Raw genomic sequence first — 23352 nt, forward strand, 5'->3', positions numbered from 1 at the left:
TATGTGTCAGGAGGTCTCAATTCCTCCACCTCCAACTGAATGTTGTTGTCATGGAAACCATCAGAGTTTTTCTGTCTAATGACTTTAGATATATTGTCTCCTATAAATGATTCATCATTAGAGATTAGAATGGTGAAATTTATCACTATCACTGTGGAGTAAGAAGGAAAGATAGTAGTATTTCATTAATGTTGTCTAACTTAAAAAGAAATTTACATTTTTAGTGTGTTTATTAGTATTCTGTCATTTGCTGCTATTGCAAGGTCAGGTTTCCTTTTAAAATATCAACTTTAAGCATAGTGACCAAAGGGGTCTTTTTAAATGGTTACTAATTTGAAAATGCCAATTAATATCATATGCCTAATCATAGAAATTGCTTACCTACTCTAAGCACTACAAAAAGCTTCTGTTTATTCAATTATCATTTTTTTAGTCTCTCTTTTGTGTGTTTAGTAAATTTTGGTGATGGTGATTCATATCTGGCATAGAAGATACAAAACATTGTTCCTCATTTCCAAGAATACATTTAGACATAAATAAAAGTTTGAGAGGAAAAAAAATTAGTCATCTTAATTATTTCTGTCTTTTTATTTAATACAACTTTCTGAACTTTTATTGGAAAAATCAGAATGGAAGTTTTATATATATATGTCTATAGACAGATTTCTAGCTTCATTTTATAGAATTGAAAATAGTCATTTATTTCTAGTCAATATATTTCTAACCAATAGCACTTTATTTTTAGAAGATGGAGCTCTAATAGCTTCATAAATAGTGTAATAGAAAATATTCTGATAAAAATTAGGTTAGCTTAACATATATTTAACAATTGGGAGAAATAAGGTTATTATTGCTGTCAGTAGTGATAACAAAAACTTACATTTATGGAACTCTTTAAACGTTACAAAACAATTTACTTACAACCATCCTCTGAAGTGAATAGTACAGAAATTATGTCCTATCTACATTGGTTAATCATAAACTCAAGTAGGCTTAATGACTTCTCTCTGGTTTCATAGTTAGCATGTGACAGGAATACGACTACAACCTAGACTTTTAGACAAAATTTCAGGCCTCTTTCTATTACCTCAAGAATTTTCTTGGCAAAGATATTGGAGTAGTTTGCCATTTTCACCTCCAACTCATTTACAGATGAGGGAACTGAGGCAAAGAGGTTATAACTTTCCCAGGGCCATATAGCTAGGAGTTGTCTAAAGCCAGATTTGAACTCACAAAGATAAATTTTCTTGACTCCAGGTCTTGTATTCTATCTACTGTGACACCCAACTATGTGTATATATGAATTTATACATGAATATACACACAAAATATACATGTATACAAATATAACTATATACAAAAATATAAACATATGTTTATGCACATATATTGTAGAGGGCCGCAGATAGTGGGGAAACTCTGAATAAGATCCTTTAGCCCAGAGGAAACCCACTGACAATATCTGGCTTGGCTCCCTATTTTCCTTCTTGTTCATATCTTTTCCTGAGAAGTAAAGGAGGGCCTGACCACTTGTGTTCTACTTGAAGGAAGGATACTTACAGCAGGGAGTTTACTCAGTGTGATTGATGAGATAATGGTTCTCTAGTTAGCAAATACTTAGTGTGATATAGTGATGTAACGGTTCTATAGTTGGCACATGCTCAGTGTCCTGTAGTGATATAATCATACTATGGTATTTAAGGGCTGAGAGGACTGGAGAGGAGAGAGTGTGTTCTCTGATCTCAGACTCAGAGACTCAGACACAGACACAGAGAAGACTTCAGACTTCAGACTCCATCCTTCACCAAACTTGTGGTGGCTCTCCTGCCTTCATCACTTCTCCACCTGAGACCATGACTTATCCAGAGATCCTCCAGAAAGCTAGCCCAGACACTATATATATGCATATCTTTTACATACAATTTGAAAATAACATAATAGTTACTTATGCCATCTTTCCCCTTTCCTTTTATTTTGCCATAAAATGTGTCCTCTACCAATCCATCACACTCTGAGTATAACCAAATTTTAAAAATTCTTGCTATTCACTGTCTTGGAGATCTTATTTGTGTATCCAGAGGTAGAGTAAGTTTGAAGTTAAATCCTGACATAACCCTGATGCTTAAAGACACACATTTCCAACTTTGAAGCTGTTGTGGCCAATTAAGTAACTGTTCAATTTCTGTACGTATCACAGAGAGACTCAGCAGGAATAAGGGGTATTAATGGATTTTGCTACATAATGGAGTTATTAAAATAGTTATTAGTTAAATAAAACTGTTTCTATGTTTGTTACACTATGGATTTTAATTGATTTTTATAAGTATATATCATATTTATTTAAATACACTATGGGGAGTGAAAGGATTTTTTTTTTTTGGTTACTTGAGAAGCCTGAGAATAATTGCCATGTTATTTATCTCTAAGTTAGCCTGTATTTACCTTCTCCCACTCTTTTGTGTTTCTAATCCTGAATTATCTATGATTTTCATAAAGAGATAGAAGAGAACATAGGCTTCAGCCTCTTGCATGCTATCTACCTCTTTGTCCTTTCAAAATAGTAGAAGTTGGTAACTATCCTAGCAACACATGAGAAAAATGTTATATTTAGTTTTCATTTAAAGACTTTGGTTCAAATTAATAGTATTCATTTGGGAATGAGATTTCTATTTCTCTTATTAAAATCAAATAACTTGTCTCCAGAAAGCCACTCATTGAACCCTTCAGTGTTTAATTTTTAATTTCTGAAATTGGATCAGTATTTATCTACCTTGAAGTTGTCCTAAAGCAGAATTAATGAAAGATGTCTGATATATGAATATCAAATGCTAACATAGAAAATATGTTAATATTATTCCAATGTATGCTATTAAAATGATGAATAGTAATTTGACTACTTAGAAGGTAAATATTTTGATAAGGACTTTAATATTGAAATGTGTTTTTCCAGTCAATAAATTACATTGAATTAATAATACATTATGTAACCTTTAACATAATATTGAAAAATGCTGCTCATGCCATGAATCTTGGTTCCTTTCAGATTTCTAAAGAGTTACCTGAGAAACAGAAAGAAATTGAAGCTCTGCTAAAGAATTTTGTGCAGTTTGAAGAAGAGTTGCATCATTTGACATTGTGGTTGATCCCAATTAAGAGTCAATTGGAATTTTATAACCAAGCAAACCAGCCAGAGCCCTTTGATATTAAGGTAATTCTCTCTTCCATTTCTCCTTTCTCTTTTAAACTCTTGACATTTGCTTTTTCAGTATCTTATCTTCTTAGGACTCAACATGTCAACTAGCTAATCTGACAAAGTACCTCAAATTAATATGTAACCTATTAATTTCTCTAATTATGGAATTTCAGACCAAGTAGAGGAGAGCAAAATGCTTCAAGTAATAAATAGCATCATAGCTCAAAAGGCATCCACTTCAACTCCTTTATTTTATAACTGAGAAAAATGATTCCCAGAGAGATTGGGTGATTCACTTACAAGGCCACATAAGCAATATGTGACAAAGCTAGTAACTGAATATAGTCAATCAATTCAGCAAACATTTATTTAACATGTCCTGTGTGTAAGGTACTGTGCTAAATACTAGGGATACAAAAGGTGGCAAAGGACAGTATCTACCCTCAAGGAGCTTATAATTTAAGAAAGAAGGGATGACTACATGCAAACAAATATAAAGGATAAATACGAAATAATTAACACAGGGAATACTCTAAAATTAAGAAGAATTGGAAAAGGCTTCCAAGAAAAGATGGAATTTAAATTGGAACTTAAAGGAAGCCAGGGAGGGCAGTAGTTGGAATGGAGGGAAGATAGATTTCCAGGTATGGGAAGCAACTGAAAAAAATGCCTGGAGCCATGAGATAGAAGGTCTTGTTTACAGAACAGCCAAGAGAACAGTGTCACTGGAAAATATTTTTAGGGGGAGAATAAGTCATAAAAAGACTGAAACTTCTTACAAGAGACTAGCTTATGAAGTTTTGGATGCCAACAGAGCATTTTATATTTGATATTAGAAGCAATAAGGAACCACGGGGTTTATTGGGCAATATATATATTACAAAGGTCAAATCAATAGGTATTGGCAAAAGATTGGATGGGAGTGGGAGGTGAGAAATAAGATAGTGAGAAATTCAGGACGATAACACAATTCAAATTGGGAGTCTGAATGTCTGAGACAATGGCATTGCATTCTCTATAGCCCAAATTCTTAAAATGTGACAGTTGACCCCATGTGGATTCTTATACCTGAATGTGAGGGTTGAAAAATTTTGATTTTTTTTTTTTCCTGAGGCTGGGGTTAAGTGACTTGCCCAGGGTCACACAGCTAGGAAGTGTTAAGTGTCTGAGACCAAATTTGAACTCAGGTCCTCCTGAATTCAAGGCTGGTGCTCTAGCCAGTGCGCCACCTAGCTGCTCCAAATTTTGATTTTTTAAAAACAGCATATGTTTGATCTGTATATCATCTGTATACCTCTATTATATATCTGTATACTTGGAGTCATAGAAATATTTCAATCAAGAGAGAAATATACATTATATGTCAGCCATGTCAATATTATTTTAGATGTATATATATATGTATATAAATTCATATATGTGTGCACATGAGTAAAAATATACATAAGGATATGTATAATATACATATAACATAAATTTATATGATATACATATACATATAACATGAATATGCATAAATATATCTGCTTAACTGTAGCCTGATTGGGGAGGTGGTAGAATAAAGTAAAAAGTATACAGCAGATTACAAAATAAAATCTACACAGAAATAAAGATGGACAATTATGAATACAATGTTCTCTATTATTATATACCCTTTCTTGAGATGGAAATTTATTGCTATATATTTTGAATCCTCCCTTATGTTCTGCTAGGCACATGACAATGTTTTTCTTTTTCTTTTTGCTTCCTTTTCTTTGTCTACTTTTCATTTTCTATTTTGTATTTTAGCTTTAGATTTAAAAACATTAAAAATTTCTCAGCTGAAAAGGGTCATGAGTGGAAAAAGTTGAAGAAGACCTGGTAATGTATATATGTAATGAGGATGGTAAGAGACAGAAGAAGGTTTAGAGAAAAGATAATGAGTTCAAGTTTTAGGGTATATTGTGTTTAATATGTCTACTGGAATCCAGTTCAAGATGTCTATTGGACAAATAGTTTGAGATGTCTGAAAGGTAGTTGAAGATGTTAAATTGGAAATTGGAGTTTGAAGCAGTGTAGAAAGAAGGGAGAATCTCTTATCAGCAAAGACATGGTAATTAATTCCATGGGAATTGAGGAAATCATTTAGTGATATAATTTAGAGGGAGAAGAAAAAAGGATCCAGATCAGAACACTGAGGTCTTGCCTTATGTTATAAAATGAAAAATCTTTTGGCTCATGTTTTGTACATGTTTTTACAAACATGACTACCTGAATCTCAAAGACAAAGTTATATTTCTATTTTAAAATATAACTAAAAAGTAATAAATAAGTTAAATCACATCCTATAAGCTTATGTACAATTAACAAATGCTTCTATTTACATATTTAAAATAAAAAAAATTATTTTTGAAGCAATATTAAAAACCAAAGGAGGCACCTAAGACAATGAGGTGTCTAATTCATTTATTGTACTTTCTTTTTAAAAATAGTACCTTTACCCCAATTATATGTCAAAAACATTTTAAGCATTTCCTTTTACAAGATTTTGAATTCCTCCTTCTTTCCTCTCCCCTCTTCATAAAATGTTAGGCAATTTGATATAGGTTATGTATGTGCAATTATGTAAAACACATTTCCATATTAGTCACAGTTGTGAAAAAAAAAAAAGGGAAAGAAAAAAAACATGAAAAAAATAAAGTGAAAAAAAGTATTCTTCAATTTGCATTCAGTATCCATTATTCTTTATCTGGATGCAGAAAGCAAATTTTTTTCCCTTTTTTTTTATAATCTGGGATTCAAATCTAATAGTGGTATTGTTGGATTAAAGGATATGCACAGTTTGATTGCCCTTTAAACTTAATTCCAAATTGTTCTCTAGAATGGTGATTAAGTTCACAAATCTACTAACAATGCATTTAGTGTCTCAATTTTTCCATATCATCTACAGATGCTTCTTAATTAACTACAGTTTTATAGTTTTCCAAAATAATGTAGTGTCTGCTCTAGATATTGAAAAGCAGTCATGGATCTCACCTTACATGTCCTCATAAACTACTGCCCATGATGCATTACTTCTTTATAGTAATAGTCATTCTCAATCATTTAGTCACCTCATCCAAGCTAGAAGTGTAATAATGGTTTTAGAGTAGAGGTAAAAATAATTTCTTGTTGCTTCACCTCATTCACTTTTCTAGGAAGGAAAATTCTGGAGGCCTGAATTTTATTTTCAAGTACTAAAGTTCTGAACTTCTACATGTTTCTTTTATGGCTTTTTCAACTTTAAGCATCATGAATTTTAAAATTTATACTTATAGACTTCTCCAGCTGTTTTCTTCCATGTTCAAAACTAAAAAGAACAAAAATTCTATCTGGTAACCCTTGAGTTTCTCCCTCAACTCCCTGACCACTAACTTCTAGTCAGTATGTGACTGAGTAGCTAAGTTATGAACTTAGGCAGTGCTTAAGATCTCCCAGCTTCTAGCTTTGTTCTTTCTCCAATAAATAATTAATGCTGCATCAAGTCTTTGCTGTGAGGAGTCCTGCAGTTTTATTTACTTACGTTATTTTACAGCTTACCTCTATCCTTTGCTTAAGCAAAAGACTTTTTAAAGAGGCTTGGCCCTGGAGTATACTTTCTGAGCCTTATCATCTGAAACATCATTTCAGTGTACAGAACACTACAATGTTTTAAACAATTACAAAAAAAATCTCATTTAGAGAAGTGAAAATTATTAGTTTTAAATCTTGAAAACTCGTTATCATGAAGAATATAAATAATTTAAAATAAATGACTATATCATCCATCCCCTCCCATTTTTTCCCCAAATGTAGACTTGGGTAACTTCAATGAGAAGATAGGAGGAAGCAGTATCTGTTTCAAGAACTTGGTAAGGGGAGTGAAGTTCTGTGATAGGCAGCCTGAGACATTTTATTTTTCTCTAGCCAGACCTTGAGAACCTATCAGAAAAATATGTGATACCTATGGTCAGCCTCAACTTTTTCTGTTTGCCTAATGAAATGAAACTAGTTATGTCATGAAGTCCTTCCTCCCCTCCCCTAAAAGACATTGCTTATCCTAAAATGAAAATTGACCTCCCATCTCTAGTTGATGCAATTTAATCCTCAAAGTTCCTATTTAGGAAATATTACATGTAGTGATAAACATTATGAAAATCAAAATAGGGAACTTGCAAAAAAAAAAATAAAGAGCATCCAAATGCAGGATATCATGAGTGTAAAGATTTGGTGTAATCATAGCAAAAAGCTATCAATCAGCATGCTGAAGTCAGTGCTTTAGATTTTAATTTTAAATATGCATTCAATTTAGATTTTTAAGTGTTCTGATTTCATATTTATGAAATTAATTGATGAATGTTGCAATCTATGGATTGCTTAAAATTCTTAAAAGTGAACTTACATTTTTAATTTTTACTAAATACTATCAACAATCAGCAGGAGTTAGTATTTATCTGGCATAAAAGTCTAATTACTGCTTTCTTAACTTTGTATTAAAACGGGATGGGTGGGAATCATATAATGTTAATGTCAGATTCACTGATTGGAATCCTTTCATATTTATGCCACTGAAACCCTTCTTTTTCCCCCCTCCTTGTATAATGATTTTTCCTCTGGTGTATATAAATAAAAATGACATGCTGCCCTGCAGGTTTCTCTTTGAAATGTAAGAATAGTAATTACACATAACTGCAAATGCTCCCTGAACATCACCAAAAGGCATGATTATAGTTATTGAAAGCCAAAGCAGCTAGGCAATATAAAGCACCCCCTAGTGAGTTCACTTAGATGAGAGTATTTCTACCATTGACTTTTCAGAAGTCAATGTCATCTCTTAGTTGGCTTGGCCTAAGGTAATTCATGAGCAAGTTAATTGTGATGATTTGGTAGACAAATACGAGTGACACATTAAACTACAGTGTCAGAGTACCTTTATTTTATTTTATTTTTGGAATAAGAGAACCAAGAAAAGATATACACCTTATTCAGAGACTCTCCTGTGGAGGTTTTACAAGAAGACAGCACAAGGATTATTCTATGGGAGAAAGTGTGTGTGAATATAAACATATATGTATATATATTCACATATATGCATATATGTATGCTTGTTTACTACTGTGTATATAAGTATACATATATGTGTATATACATACATAGACACATATATACAAGTGTGTGTATGAAAGAGGGGAGAGGGAGAGTGAGGAAGAAAGAAAAGGAGAAAAAGGGAGAAGGAGAGAGAGAGAGAACAAGGGAGAGAAGGAGAAAGAGAGGGAAAGGGGAACACAGAGAGAGAGAGAGGGAGAGAACAAAGGAAAGAAGAAAAGGGAGGGAGAGGGAGGAAGGGAGAGAGACAATGATGGATGGAAAACTTACATTGCTAACATGACAGATCACTGAAGTACCAAAGTTTGCCATAGAGTGTCAAGGTCCTGGCTAGCTCCTCTGAAGGGCTCAGAATCAGTCCTTGTCAGGATAAACAAAAGTCCTTGCCCCATGTTGGGCGCCAAATTGTAAAGTTCTTGAATTGTAAAGGTCCGGTAGTCTCTAAGTTGTCCTTGGGGACTGCCGTCTCAACTCAATTTCAGACTCGACTAACTCCTTGCCCTCCTGCCCTCCTCTTTTATCCTAGCAGAGATTGTAGTGAGAACTCAACAGGGCTTGTGAGAAAATTACTTCAACCAATGAACTTGCTCCTCCCAAAGGTTGTGTAAACTCCTTTTCAGAAGTTCAAAGGTATAAACTCCCCCTAAAGGCCAGAACTAAAGGTGTGAATTCTGAGCTAGAGAATTGCCCAGACAACCTGAGTTCTCACCTTCTAATCCTAACAATATATAGAGAAAAATATTGGACTTGAAGGAAGTTAGAGAAGCAAAGAAAGAGAGCATTTTAGATGTAGACAAGAACCTGTGAAAATACAGGATTTGGGAGATAAAATGAAATACAGAAGGAACAGGAAGGTAGCTAGTAATCACTTGATTACAAAGTTGATGAGGGGAGTAAAATATAAGAAAACTGGAAAAGTAGAAAGGATCCCATTTACAAATGACTTTTAAAATGAAAGGATTTGTATGTGACCATGGAGGCACTGGGGAGTCATTGGAGTTTATTGAATGGGAGAAGAGGAAAGGCAAGCCATTAGATTTTATTATGTGTAGAGGTATCAAATGGTCAGACTTTCACTTTAGGAAGATCACTTTTTTTTAACGGGTTAGAAGATAGATGAATGTGAGTGTATAGAGACCAGATAGGGAGATAACAGAAGGGTGCTAAAACAGCCCAGGCATGAGGTGATAAAGATTTACAATAGGATGAAAGACAAGCGTACTAGGGATGCTCTAAAGGATTGAACTCATTGGCCAGTCCTCATTAAATTTAACTATTTATTCCATATTGTTTTATTGATGGTTTAATGGTAAAATGGTGAGAAGATGTCAGAAGGAAGTTTAAGGAGATAGCAAGGTAAAGTTTTGTTTTGTTGTTTTATTTTTATATAAGTATAAAGAGAACCAAAGTATGTAAATAGAAAGTGGGGAAGGATCCAGTAGGAGAATATTAAAATGAGAAAGGGATAATTAATTAGACAAACTCTCAGAAGAGGTAAAAATTGATGGATTCAAGGGCAGAAGTAGAGAAATTATCCTTTGTAAGGAGGTTAGAAATGTTGTAAGATTTATAAGTATAGATAAGAGAAACCAAGTCCTGTTGTACTTTCTCCTGGTCAGATTACATCTGGTGTGGTATTTTCAATTCTAAACACAACATTTTAGAAAATGCATTGATAATCTGGAAACTTTTTAGAGGACAGTGATCAGGATGATGAAGAGTCTTGAGATCATGGTGTAAGAGAATCAATTGAAAAAACTGAGACTTAACTTGAAAAACCAGGAAACTTTAAGGAACATCATTGTTCTCTTCAATTATTTACAAGACTTTTAAGTAAAAAAGGGGCTAAACTTTTTGTGCTTCTTCAAACATTGCAGAAATAGGAATCATGGGTACAAGCTGCAAAGAAGAAAACACAGATTTTATGAAGAAATAATTAACTAAAATTAAAGTTAATAAAATGAACTGCCTCAGAAGGCAGTAATTTCCACATATCTTCAAGTGAAGACTGAATGTCCATTTGTTAGGAATTATATAGAAGACATTCTCCATTGGGTTTGGGCATATTTTTTGTTTCATTCAGTAAATTTTTATTATTATTAATGTTTTTGAATTTAAATAAATTTGGAGTAGCCATTTTTCTAGTTAACAAAATATATTATTTAATAAGTGGAAAAATACAAAAACTTTAAATTCTTGATAGTCAAAATTCTATTGCATATTATGCTTACTGAAGGTCTTAAATATATGCTCCTGATTATTCTAAGGAATAGTCCATTTATTCCTATACTCTCAAGAGTTTTTAGTAGGAATGGATGTTGGATTTTGTCAAATGCTTTTTCTGCATCTATTGAGATGATCATATGGTTCTTATTAATTTGATTATTAATATGGTCAATTATATTAATAGTTTTCCTAATATTAAACCAGCCCTGCATTCTTGGAATAAATCCTACTTGATCATAGTGTATTATCCTGGAGATGATTTTCTGAAATCTTTTTGCTAATATCTTATTTAAGATTTTAGCATCAATATTCATTCAGTTTTCGATCTACCTGGTTTAGGTATCAGTACCATGTCTGTGTCATAAAAGGAGTTTGGTAGGACTCCTTCATCCCCTATTTTTTCAAATAATTTATATAACATTGGGGCTAATTGTTCTTTAAATGTTTGGTAGAATTCACATGTGAATCCATCTGGCCCTGGGGATTTTTTCCTGGGGAGTTGATTAATAGCTTGTTCTATTTCTTTTTCTGAAATGGGACTATTTAGGCAATTTATCTCCTCCTCTGTTAATCTAGGGAGCCTATATTTTTGGAGGAAGTCATCCATTTCACTTAAGTTATCAAATTTATTGGCATAAAGTTGGGCAAAGTAACTCCTTATTATTTCTCTAATTTCCTCTTCATTGGTGGAAAGATCCCCCTTTTCATTTGTAAGACTATCAATTTGATTTTCCTCTTTCTTTTTTTTGATCAAATTTACCAAAGGTTTATCTATTTTATTGGCTTTTTCATAAAACCAACTCTTGGTTTTATTTATTAATTCAATAGTTTTTTTACTTTCAATATTATTGATTTCTCCTTTTAATTTTTGTATTTCAAGTTTAATTTTTGGTTGGGGGTTGATAGTCAAAATTCAATGAAAAGACTAAACTCTGTCAAAAGATGATAATACCCAATGTGTATCTTTCATGTGGGGTCCTTTGATTAACTGTCAGCACTGAAGCTGAAAGTATGTAGCATCTGTCCATAATGGCCAAAGCAGAACAGCCTCTGTAAGATAATCATTTTGAGCATGTCTGTTTTACACTATGAAAATCACCTTCTCTGACAACTTGGCTGGGTTTGCTCAATACACTGGTAGTATATTTTTCATGATCAGATCTACCAATGTGCAATGAAATGCAATGCAGAAATTAGAATAGTGGGAGGTGAGAAATGAAGATGTGAGAAGTAATCATCACCCAAAACTCATAGAATTTAAGATTTAGAAAATATTTTAGAAGTTATCTAGTCAGTCCATGGGTTTGTGTGTGGGCAGGAGGGGTTCCTTTGGAATTTGGTGAAACCTCTAGACCCCTTCTTAGAATAATGTTTTAAATACATACACTAAAACTCATAAATTATATTGAAATACATACATATATATGTAGATAAACATGCATATATATACATAAACCCACATGTATATGCATGCATACAGATATATGTATGTATATATGTATATATAATTTTTAAACAAAATTCATGAACTCTTGAATTAGCATAAATGTAGATTGAAATAAAATAACAATCCTAGGAAATAATCATCTAAACTCCACTTAATAACCCCCAGTAATAGACATAATATAAATCTATCAGTTATATTTCTGGATACTGCTACAAAAGACATTTTTCCTTATGCTAAGTCAAATTTATCTTTGATGTTATAATCTCACCATTCATTCACCCTTACTATGCTTTCTGGGGACAAAAAAAATCACATTATAATCCTTGATATATTTATTTACATATAGTATTCTCTAAGTCTTCATTTTGGTAGAGTAAAAAGTCCTCTTTTCTTTCAACCAATCTTTTTAATGTGATGGTATGGAACATATTCCTCTGTAGCAAGATACACATTCCTTTGTGCTTCTCAAAATAATGTTCTGTACTCTTACAAATGACATCACTTTCTGAGTATTCAAGTAGGAAAAAGGTAGGAAAACTACCTTTTGTTTTCAAATAACTCTTTATTTAGTATTATTGGTATACTGACATGTAACTACTTCTTTCACATATCACATGACTCAGGGAGTAGACTTGACTGACAAGCGAAAAAAAAAAACCATAAGAGTAATATCAGAATGACTTTAACAAAGAATTGTTTGCTCTAATATTTCATCCAGAGAAATAAGTGATACAGGAAAGGAGAAGTTTGAGAGTGTTGCTGCTTTGCTTTTGGGAAAGTCATTATTTGTGGCATTGTAATTCCTCTGCCTTGAATGCGGGGACAGCCAAAAAACTGCTTCCAGGTATTTTGTGGGTCCTCATTCACTCAAAACATACTTCTAGAGCCTCCTCTGATGTTAATAGGAGAGACTAAAATTAGTTCAAATCAAAGTTATTAAATGAAATGGCAAAAATTTTTTTCAATAAATTATTTGCCCTAGAAATCCAAAGACATTTTCCCACTAATACACAGAATATGAAGATTTGGAATATACATGGAGGCACACACAAATAGGGAACACATATTAATAGGTCACAGACTTGAAGTGACATCTCACACCTTTAAAACTGCAAGCCTAGCAGTGTCCTCTTGTGATAACTTCTCCCTGATAGTTTTAAATGGGTGTTTCTATTGGATGGTATTGTTGTTTTTTCAGGAAGAATCCAATAAGTTTGTGGTTAATGCTGAATGGCTCTATTAGAGACATAGCTGAGGAGCATCTCATCTGGCTTCAACCTGAGTGCTCAGTGGAGTTGTTAGCTCTTCAGCACAAAAAGAATGGATTCTAGCATCTCTCTTTTTATTTAGAGTCCAAGTTTAAGCTTCAGCTCATTTAGAGATGTAGGCTCTTCATACACCTAATATAGAACTAGGGCACATCCTTCAGATACTCAAGAGTTCTAAGCTATCAGTTCCCAATCCTTGTTAACAGTAAGAATTTTTCTCTCATTCCCAAAAGAAAATCTTTAACTCTTGGTGCCAAGCTCTTTTGGTCAAAAAACAAATAAATAATAAAAAAAAAAAACAGAGAGCCTAATACATTCCTTCTATCTTTGAAATTTATTTATTTGTTTATTTGTTTGTTTATTTGTTTATTTATTTATTTTGCTAAGAGGACTAGAGTGTCAAAAATTTAAAGATAGTTCTAGACTTTTGAGTTCAGCTTATTTTCAGATAAGGATACTGAAACTCAGAATTTAAGTGACCTGTCCAGAGTTACACAGCTAGCAAATGTATAAGGTTGGATTTCAACTCGTAGCTTTCTGACTCTAAATTCCACATTCTATATACTATGCCATTTAACCATTCTGGCCTTGTTTCAATTCTTATCTGAGTTAGGCTGAAAGAGTTTTTACTTTAAATGGCAGAGTAATTTATGAAGGTATCCTGAACCTTTTTAGAATCATTTCAGAGTCTTTCCTTCCAAGAATATCTGCTCCCTGAAAATGAAAAGAAAGAGAAAAGAGAAGAATAAAAACAGAAACAATATTCTATTCATGGAGTTGACTGGAATCATTTACCTACCTCAAGCCTTGATTGCAAATTTTGTTTTCCTGATAATATATGTAGCAAATTTCCCATATTTTGCAGGGGGGAAAAAGAAAAAAATATATTGGGAATCAAGAGACATTTCTTTTTGCCTTTAATTAGCTGTGTGATTTGAGACTAACAGCCTAACTTCTGGATCCTAGTTACTTCAGTTATAGAATGAATGCCTTTAACTAGGATATCTTGGATTCTTGGATTCTGTGATTTTCTTATACCCAAAGTTATTGAATTAACATGCACATTTTTAAAAAAAATCTCTTTTGCCTCTTAGAAATATAAAGCATTATCAGAATTCTGGTCATTTCTTTAAAATTATGTAGGTTATTAGGCACATTTATTATGTGCACCTGATCATTATAAGGTTCATGGTTATCTATTCCTTAGTATTTTTTATTTATTTATAATTTAAACCATGAAAAACCTCATTGTAGCATTTCACTGGGAAAAGAATTTGTCATATATCAGAAAGTAAAATGAATAGAGTGCTTTACATCTTTATTCATAAGACCAAATCACGGAAAGATAAATGTTAAAGCCAAAAAAAAGTGCTACAAGGATGAACTGCTATCCAAAGATTGACTTAAAAACAACATACAGGCCAAGGATAAAGCAAAGAATCTATTCTTAGCTTATCTCTTTCCAGCTCTGCCACTCTAGTACTCTTATCAAGACTGAAAGTGGAAACTTAGATAGAAATAAATATAAATCCTTTAAACTTTCTATCATGTGTGTATTCTAACTTATATGTACATATATGTATGTGTGTATATATGTACATATATACACACATACATGTGTGTATACACACATATATCCAAACATACATGTTTATGTGTATCAGGTTTAGAGGTGTTCAGAGAAGACTAGTATCTCTGGTGTGAGAGCTTACTTAGCCCATTTCAGGGCTGCTTTACATCTTTGGTGTACACCTAATTTACCTAATTCTCACATGTGACTCCAAGAAGTTGTAGCATGTACAGTGGCTACAGCCCACAAAATCATTTTGGGAGATGTGCTAAACCAGTTTAAGGGTAACCAAGGAGTCTCAAACCCATCAGTGAGTCAAAGAATGGCTTGCCACTAGATTCTGATGGTCCTGAGAAAGTGAGTCCTATGACACATGCAACTCTGCCTCAATTAAATCCATTTGTGTGTGAGTCAAAGAGTAATGTCTATGTTGTTTTCCATTTTTGTCTACCTCAAAGTCCTGTGGTAACAGGCAAATGCTGAAGTACAGATACACTGGAAGCCATAGTCACAACCTTGCACAGAGGCAATCCAAGCTGTAGGATTGCCTTCTTACTGACCAAAAGGAGCAATAAGAGTCAGCATTCCCCATCCCTAAGTGTCTGATCATCATTTTAAGGACCACATTGATCACTTTCTGGGGTGAAGAAAGGCTAGAATAGGTGCCCCAAAATTGTCTTCTTTAACCAACTCTGGCATGATTACTATAATAGATAGGAAGTCTACCCTGCAATAGAAATAGAGAAAAAAATGTCCAAAAACATTTTCAAGGATGAATCCACTCATCAGTGGTACATGTTATTTGTGAAAGTTAATGGACAACATGAGATCCAGGAGACCAGAAAGACTAACAGCTCTTACTATGAGAGAACTCATCAGATATCCAAATAGTAGCCCTGAGCTAAACAAGGATGGCAAATGAAGGCAAATGAAGTCAGTTGGATACATGTTTTTCTGGAGTTGCCACAGTGAACAGGAGTATAAGGAAGCTGGCATAAGTTTTGCAATCAAAAATAATCTAGTTAGCAAGTTTCTATGTTTCCCAAAAGGAATGAATCATAAGTTCACAATAATGCAATTGCTGCTTGCAAGAAAGTACCACACTACATCAGTGCACATATTCCCACCATAATAAACCCTGATAAGGTCAAAGAAAATCTTTTATTTATACCTGAAGACTCTCATCCTCAATGTGTTAAAAGAGGACAAGCTTATAATACTGGATGATTTTGACACCAGACTATCGGACATGGCAGAGAATCCTTGGGAGAAATGGAAGCAGAAATAACAATAGCAATGGTCATTAGCTCCTGAAGACTTGGTCACATGATCTTCTCATCACAATATTGTCTTCCATTTACCTAAATGTTGTAAACTTTGTAAATGCACCCTTGCAACAAACATTGGTATTTAATAGACTAGGTTATTATGAGAAGAGACAGACACAATGCGAGAGTGATGAAGGCAATGCAAGACAGAGAATATTGAGCTTATAATACATGTGTGCTCTCCAAACTAAATATTTGCATTTAATAAAAGTGGTGGGGTCAAGTTAAGTTGACTACTAGAAACCTTAATGTTAAGAGATTAGAACAATACTCTAGGTATAAACAGTTCGTTACTAAGTTGAAGGAAAAACTAAAACTAGCACAGGATTAGCAACAGTGGAGCAGAAAAGGAACAAGCATCTTTCAGAGATATAATGTACCACAGGGCATTTACTTATCTGTGCCAGAACATTCACAATCATCAAGATTGATTTGAGAAAAGTTATGGGGAAATTCAGAAGCTGCTAAATGAAAAAGGAGAACTCCACAGTTTGCCAGCAGGTTACCATCCGTCTCTAAAATGGCAGCATTTAATTCCATCAAAAGGAAAGTTCAAATGAAGCTCAGAGAGAGACAGGATTCTTGGCTCAGTGAGAAAGCAGATGAAATTCAGAGCTATGTTGATAGTAACAATCCAAAGCACCTTTGTGATACTCTAAAGACTATTTATAGGCCAAAGACCAAAATGCCTCTCAACTACTTGGTGCTGATGGAGCCAAATTGATTACAGATGAGGACATTATCCTGGAGAGAGAGGCTGAAACTTTTATAGTGTTCTCAAAATACTGTCATGAGAAAGTAATTGGCTATGTACCTTGGAATGAAATCAATCTCTCTCTAACCAAATTTTCAATTAATGAAGAAGTTTTCAAAGCCATTAGGTTCTTTTCACTTAACAAAGTGCCTGGTGCTGATTCTATTCTAACAAAAATTTACAAGACAAAGGGTAAACTGGTCATACAAAAGCTGATTAAAATTTTCCAGATTAAATAACAAGAGGAATGCATTCCTGAGGAGTTCAAGGTTTATACATTGTCCATCTCTAAAAATAAGTTGTCCTGTGATAAACATAGAACAGGGTTGTGTCTCCCTTAGTTATTACTGGCAAGATTCTTGCCACAGTAGGTTAAAACTTTACATGAAAGATTGCCATTTCCCCAAAAGCCAGTGTGGCTTCAGATAGGGCTGAGTAATGGTTGACATGCTGCTTATTGCCAGGCAAATCCAGAAAAAATGCTAGAAGTAGAAAAAAGGACTTTAAAAAACATTCATTCATCCATCTGATAAAGGCTTTTGGTATTGTTATGAGGATTTGTGAAAAATCATGGCAAAATTTGGTTTCCTGGAGAAATTCATCAGTATTGTATGTCAGTTTCATGATGGCATGCTTGCCTGGCTTCAGAATAATGGATGATGCTCTCACAATTTCCTAGTCACCAATGAAGTGAAGCAAGGCTGTTTGCCTGCTCTCATGATTTTTAGCATGATGTTTTCAGCAGTGTTATCAGATATCTTCAGAAAGGACAAAAATAGCATCAAGATTAGCTACTACAATGATAGTAAATTATTTAACTTGAAAAGACTACAATCCAAGACTAAAAGTGGAGAAAAAGTTAGTGCCTGATTTTTTTGTTCACAGATTATTGTACACTCAATACAGCCTCTAAGACTGATACGCAACACGTTATAGATTGATTCTCTGGAATTTGTGCTAATTTTGGCCTAACAGTTAACACCAAGAAAACATAGGCTCTCACCCATTCAGAGCTACAGCATTTATCCATTGAACCATCATTAATTATAATAAATGGAGAAATTTTGAATGCTTCCCACAAGTTCACTTACCTTGGTAGTATGCTCTCCAAGGATATGATATATATATAATGAGATTAATGCATGCATTACTAAAGCTAACTCAGTGATGAGAGGCTCTAAAGTAAATTATGAGACAGAAGACACATTAATTGCCAACCCAATCGAAGGCCCATAGAGTTATTATGCTGATCTACTTTGCGGTATGCCTTTGAAACCTGTGTATCAGCACCATTCCAAGAAACTGAATTGCTTCCATTTGAATTGTCTTAGGAAGATTCTGAAGATTACCTGGCAAGATAAGGAATAGAACAATGAGTTCCTTTCTGGAGCTGAACTATCAAACATTCAACTCTGGTGCAGAGAACACAACTCTGATGGACTGCCTATGTTGTTTGAATGTCAAACATATATTTACCTACAAGACTATTTTAAGGAAAGCACACAGAAGGCAAGCACTCACATGCTGGTCAGAAGAACTAATATAACAACACACTCAAGGTCTCTCTAAAGAACTTTGGAATTGACTGTGAGACTATGAGACACAGGACTGCCCTACATGGCATACTTCTATCAATCATACACTATAAGTGAAGCACAATTGTAGTAGCTCAAAGGAAATGTGAGATGCACAAATTTAGAGACATCTCCACCCTAAATGTTTATGTGAACTATTTTTGCTTGACCTACGGCAAAGCCTTCTGAGCTTGTATTGGGCTGATCAATCACAGACAGTGAACCTTGACTGCAACATAATGATGTCATATGGGCCTTTTCAAGAACAAAGGCTAATACCCATGTTGGGTTTTTTTTGTGTGTGTGCACGTGTGTTTGAATCAAATATAGGTATTGAATAAGCAGTTTGGCAAGGTAGAACTAGAGTATATAGAGAGATTATAGCTCATAGGAGCAAAGATGTTAAGCTAAAAAGGCTCAGAAAATTTATCTTGTCTTTTTTTTTTTTTTTACCCACTCTATCTACTAACTTATCTCCTATCACCTCTCCCCCCTTCTCTTAGTGATTTTCTAACCCATTCCACTTATTACCTTACCTTCTATCACTCCTTCCCCCTTTCTCTTTCCTAGTGTTTCTATATTTCATTCTATCATGGCCCTCCTTTTTCTTTCCTTTTTCTCCTCCTACTTCTTTATGGAATTAAATAAATTTCTATACCAAACTGAATGATTAAGTTATTCCCTCTTAGAACCCAAACTGATGAGATCAAGCTTCAGAAGCTGTTCATCCCTTTTCCTTTTTTCCCCCTAGATTGTAATGGGTCCTTTGAGCCTCTTGGTGTGAACTAATTATCCCATTTTATTTCCTCTTTCCTCTTTTCCCAGTAGAAATCTTTTTCCACCCCTTAAAGTCTTTTTCTTTGATGTCATCATATCAGAGTCCATTTACACCCTCAGTCCGTGTGATGTCCCCCTTTGTTTGTCCTACTATCAAATACAGTTATCAAGAGTTACAGATATTGTTTTAGTATCTAAGGATGTTAAACCTTTAAATAATATATATTTTCCCCCTGTTTACCTGTCTATGCTTCTTTTGAATCCTGTGATTGTACATTAAATTTTTTGTTTAGTTCTGGTTTTTTCAATAGAAATGATTGACAGTCTCTTACTTCCTTGAAGCTCCATCTCCTCCCCTGAAAGATGATGCTGAATCTTAGTGGGTAGTTAATTTTTGATTGTAACCCCAACTCCATTGCCTTCTGGAATATTGTATTCTAAGCCCTCTGATCCTTTATTGTAGAAGCTGCCAGATACAGGGTAATCTTGACTGTTGCTTCTTGATAGTTGATTTTTTTTTTTCCTGACAGCTTGCAGTATTTTTTTCTTGAGATTATAGTTTTGCAGTTTTTCAACAATGTTCCTTAGATTTTTCTTTTGGGACCTCTTTCCAGAAGTGATCTATGGACTCTTTCATAGAGGATTTCCCTTCTGTTTCTAGAATATTGGGGCAGCTTTCCTAACCTCTTGTAGTATGCTATCCAGGCTCTTTTTTTATATAGTCATAACCTTCAGGTAGGTGAATAATTTTTAAATTGTCTCTTCTGGTTCTATTTCCCAGGTTGATTAAAGTTTTGTCAATGAAAATTTCACATTTTCTTCCATTTTTTTTAGTTTGACTGCTTTTTGCTATCTCACAAATTCATTAACTTCCACTTGCCCTGATCTAGTTTTTAATGTGTGATTTTCTTTAGTTATTTTTTGTGTCTCTTTTTTCCAATTTGGTTTATTTAAATAGTCGTTTTCTTCAGACAATTTTTTTCCATCATTTTCCAAACTGTTGACTCTCATACATACCTCTCATTTATTTTCTCATTTTTTTTCTTCTAGCTGTCTTATTTGCCTTTTGAAGTCTTTTATGAGTACTTCAAAGAGGGTTTGTTTTTTGTTTTTTGTGTGTGGTTGTTTTGTTTTGTTTTGTTTTTTTGTTTTTTTTTTTTTTGGCAGTTGGGGTTAAGTGACGTGTTTCAGTATCTGAGTTCAGATTTGAACTCACATTCTCCTGACATCAGGGCTGATATTCTATCTACTGTGCCATCTAGCTACCCTTCATTTGCTCATTTTCTTTCCTTTTCTTTTGGTATTTCCTCTTTTTTTTAATTTTTAAGGTACTGCTCTGCTTCTGGGGTAAAGGGGCCCTGTCCCATTCTTCTTATGCAGCTCTGAGCCTTGGCTTTGAGCACAGCACCCTCTTGTTTTTGCAGGGAGTAGCTTTGCCTATTCTGGAACCAGCCTGGTTTCTCAGAATTTGCCTTCTGAGCTAGGACTGGAAGCTGCCCCACTGATCTGCTTCTCTCCTGAGCCAGGACTGAGGGTATTAATTGCTGATCTGCTGTGATTAAGATCCCCTCATCAGCTTTCCCAGAGTCCATCTGCCCTGAGATGAACACTCTTTTCACCCCAGTGAGATGGACCTTTCTTGAAGTTTTTTAAATCTCTTAAATTGGAGAGGGGTTCCATTCCATCAGACTCTGTTCAGAGGCTTGAGGAAAACTAGGAGAGCTGGAGCAGCTTCCTGACTTTACCATCTTGGCAATCTTACTTTCTACCTCATTTTGTAAAGTGTGGTTGCTAAGTCAGTTTTCAGTCATATTCTACTCTTCGTGACACCATTTGAGGATTTCTTGGCAATGATACCAGAGTGTTCCTTCTCCAGTTCAGTTTGCAGATGATGAATGGAGGCAAACAGGGTTAAGTAACTTGCTCAATGTCAGCATTACCCAGGTAATAATGTACTTACTACATGCATTGTAATGTGAAAAAATACATAATTAAGACATATTTCTTCCAAGTGTTGCAAAGCAAAAGAATCATTATCAGTGTGACTCAGTGTCAGATTACTGTCCCATTGAAAGGAGGGGTTGGAAATTAGACCTAGAAGATATTATTGATCTTTAATATAACCCTTCTGGAGAATATTAAATCAGTTGAAGAATATTATCATTAACTTTGCATATCCCTTTATGTTTAATGAAGTTTCTAGCCACAGCAAAATGTAAACAACTTGAGAGAGATCTCAGGTTTTTTTTTGCATTTTTAATGCTTATGTGATTTCAGGCTCCTTCTAAGTACTTAATAAATACTTATTGAAATGGATTAAATTAAAAATCTCATGGAAATGGTTTCTTAATAGCTTTGATAGATTAGAAAAACTATTCATCAATAATACTATGAAATGTGACATGGATTAAACAAATGACTCATACAGAATTGAGAGAGAATGAATGATTAGATACAAATATGACAGAAAAGACCTCAGCAGTAATATAACAAAAGCTGAATGTATGAAACATTTTATACTACCACTGAGAAAAAAATTAATCAGCTGGATTAAAAACTATATGACAATTTATGCTAAGAATGATCCATCAGCTCTAGTTAAAAATTGCATTTTGATCTCATGTGGGCTTCTCTTAACTAACATAGAAAACTCTTGGTTTAGAATGAATTTCCTGGAGGGTTACACAGCTAGTAATTGTTAGAGGCAGTGAACTGAGGTTCTAATGATGTCAAACATTCCCTATCATTACTATGCCACATGGTTTATCTCTTTGAGATTCATTTTGTTGTTATTCAGTCACATATAGTTGTGTCCAACTCTTCATGATCCTATGATCTATATTATCCATGAGCTTTTCTTGGAAAAGATATTGGAGTATTTGCCATTTCCTTCTCCAGCAAATCAAGTTAAAACATAAGTAAAATGCAAGTCCAGCCTTGCCAAGCTAATAGTGTCTGAGTCTTCAGATGAGATCTTCCTGACTCCAGGCCCAGTGTTCTGTCCACTGAGCCACCAAAATGCTACCTTATGATACTCAAACTTAACACTTATGTTTCCATTTTTAAAAAACACTGAATTAACTAGAAGAAATCCAAAGGAAATGGTATTGTGGGAAAATGGCTAATGAATGTGAAGTAAGATTTCTATCTTCCCAGTGCAATTCATGGAAAAAAAATGTTGATCATTCTTATACTTGAAAATATTCAGAAACTCAGAGAATTTTTCCTTATGCATTTACATCATGCATTTCTGAAATCCAATCATACTGCTATTGAAGTTAAGAAAATTCCATTCCTGAAAGCAATCTGTGGTATAAACATCCTGCCAGGAAGTTTTCTTTGCCCAACAGTATGAAAATCAGTTAAAGGAACTAAGAATTCTTAGCTTAAAGAAAAGAGGCTATGAGGAAAGGAGCAGAAGGGTAGCTGCTGATAGTTTTTGACTCTTTGAAGGGCTGTAATATAGAGAAAACTTGTTTTTCTTGTCCCCAAAGGGAAAAAAAATAAGAGAAATGCTTGAAAGTTAAAGAGTTTTTAATTCAAAATAAGGAAATTCTTCCTAGTACTCTTTGTATTTGCATTTCATATTTTCTTAATTAAAAGGATGTAGGATATAATACCTATCAAATTATGTCAGAGACACTTTATTACATAAGTATATTCCTCATTAGAGCTGGTTTTATTGAAGACTTTCAAGTGAGAGCAAATTTTCAAGAGATTTTAGATCTCCGAACAAGGCATAAGATGGGGATTTTTAGTTGATCATATTGAAGTAAAACTGAAAAAATCTGTGAAATAAAAAAAGTCTATGACAAGTGTTATATAAGGTAATGTGAAAAACTAATTTTAAAATACTATTTTGTATTTGTATTTCTCCCCTCATTGCAGAAACTATGAATTTTTGATATTTGTTTTTCTGTCCACTTTTAATAACTGCTCTATTTTTATTTTTATTTTTTTTAGGGAAAAATACAGTATTTTTAATCAGTATTAATTTTTACTCCAATTTCCAATTGGGAAGGAATTTAGGAGAAAAATTGCTTTGGATAATAAATGATAAATACAGTATGGTAACAAATATTCATTCAATACTAATAAAAAACCCTTGAATT

At 33.8% G+C, this 23352-nt stretch overlaps 1 protein-coding gene across 1 annotated transcript in view; it reads left to right on the forward strand.

The window, feature by feature from the left end:
- DMD (dystrophin) overlaps window positions 1-23352 on the forward strand; it is a 2117885-nt gene that overhangs the window by 1341458 nt on the left and 753075 nt on the right. Inside the window, 1 exon segment of the mRNA XM_074300855.1 lies at window positions 3044-3208. Coding sequence (XP_074156956.1) covers window positions 3044-3208 — 165 coding nt within the window.

The sequence above is a fragment of the Sminthopsis crassicaudata genome, chromosome 3 (assembly GCF_048593235.1).
Source record: "Sminthopsis crassicaudata isolate SCR6 chromosome 3, ASM4859323v1, whole genome shotgun sequence".
Classification (NCBI taxonomy): domain Eukaryota; kingdom Metazoa; phylum Chordata; class Mammalia; order Dasyuromorphia; family Dasyuridae; genus Sminthopsis; species Sminthopsis crassicaudata.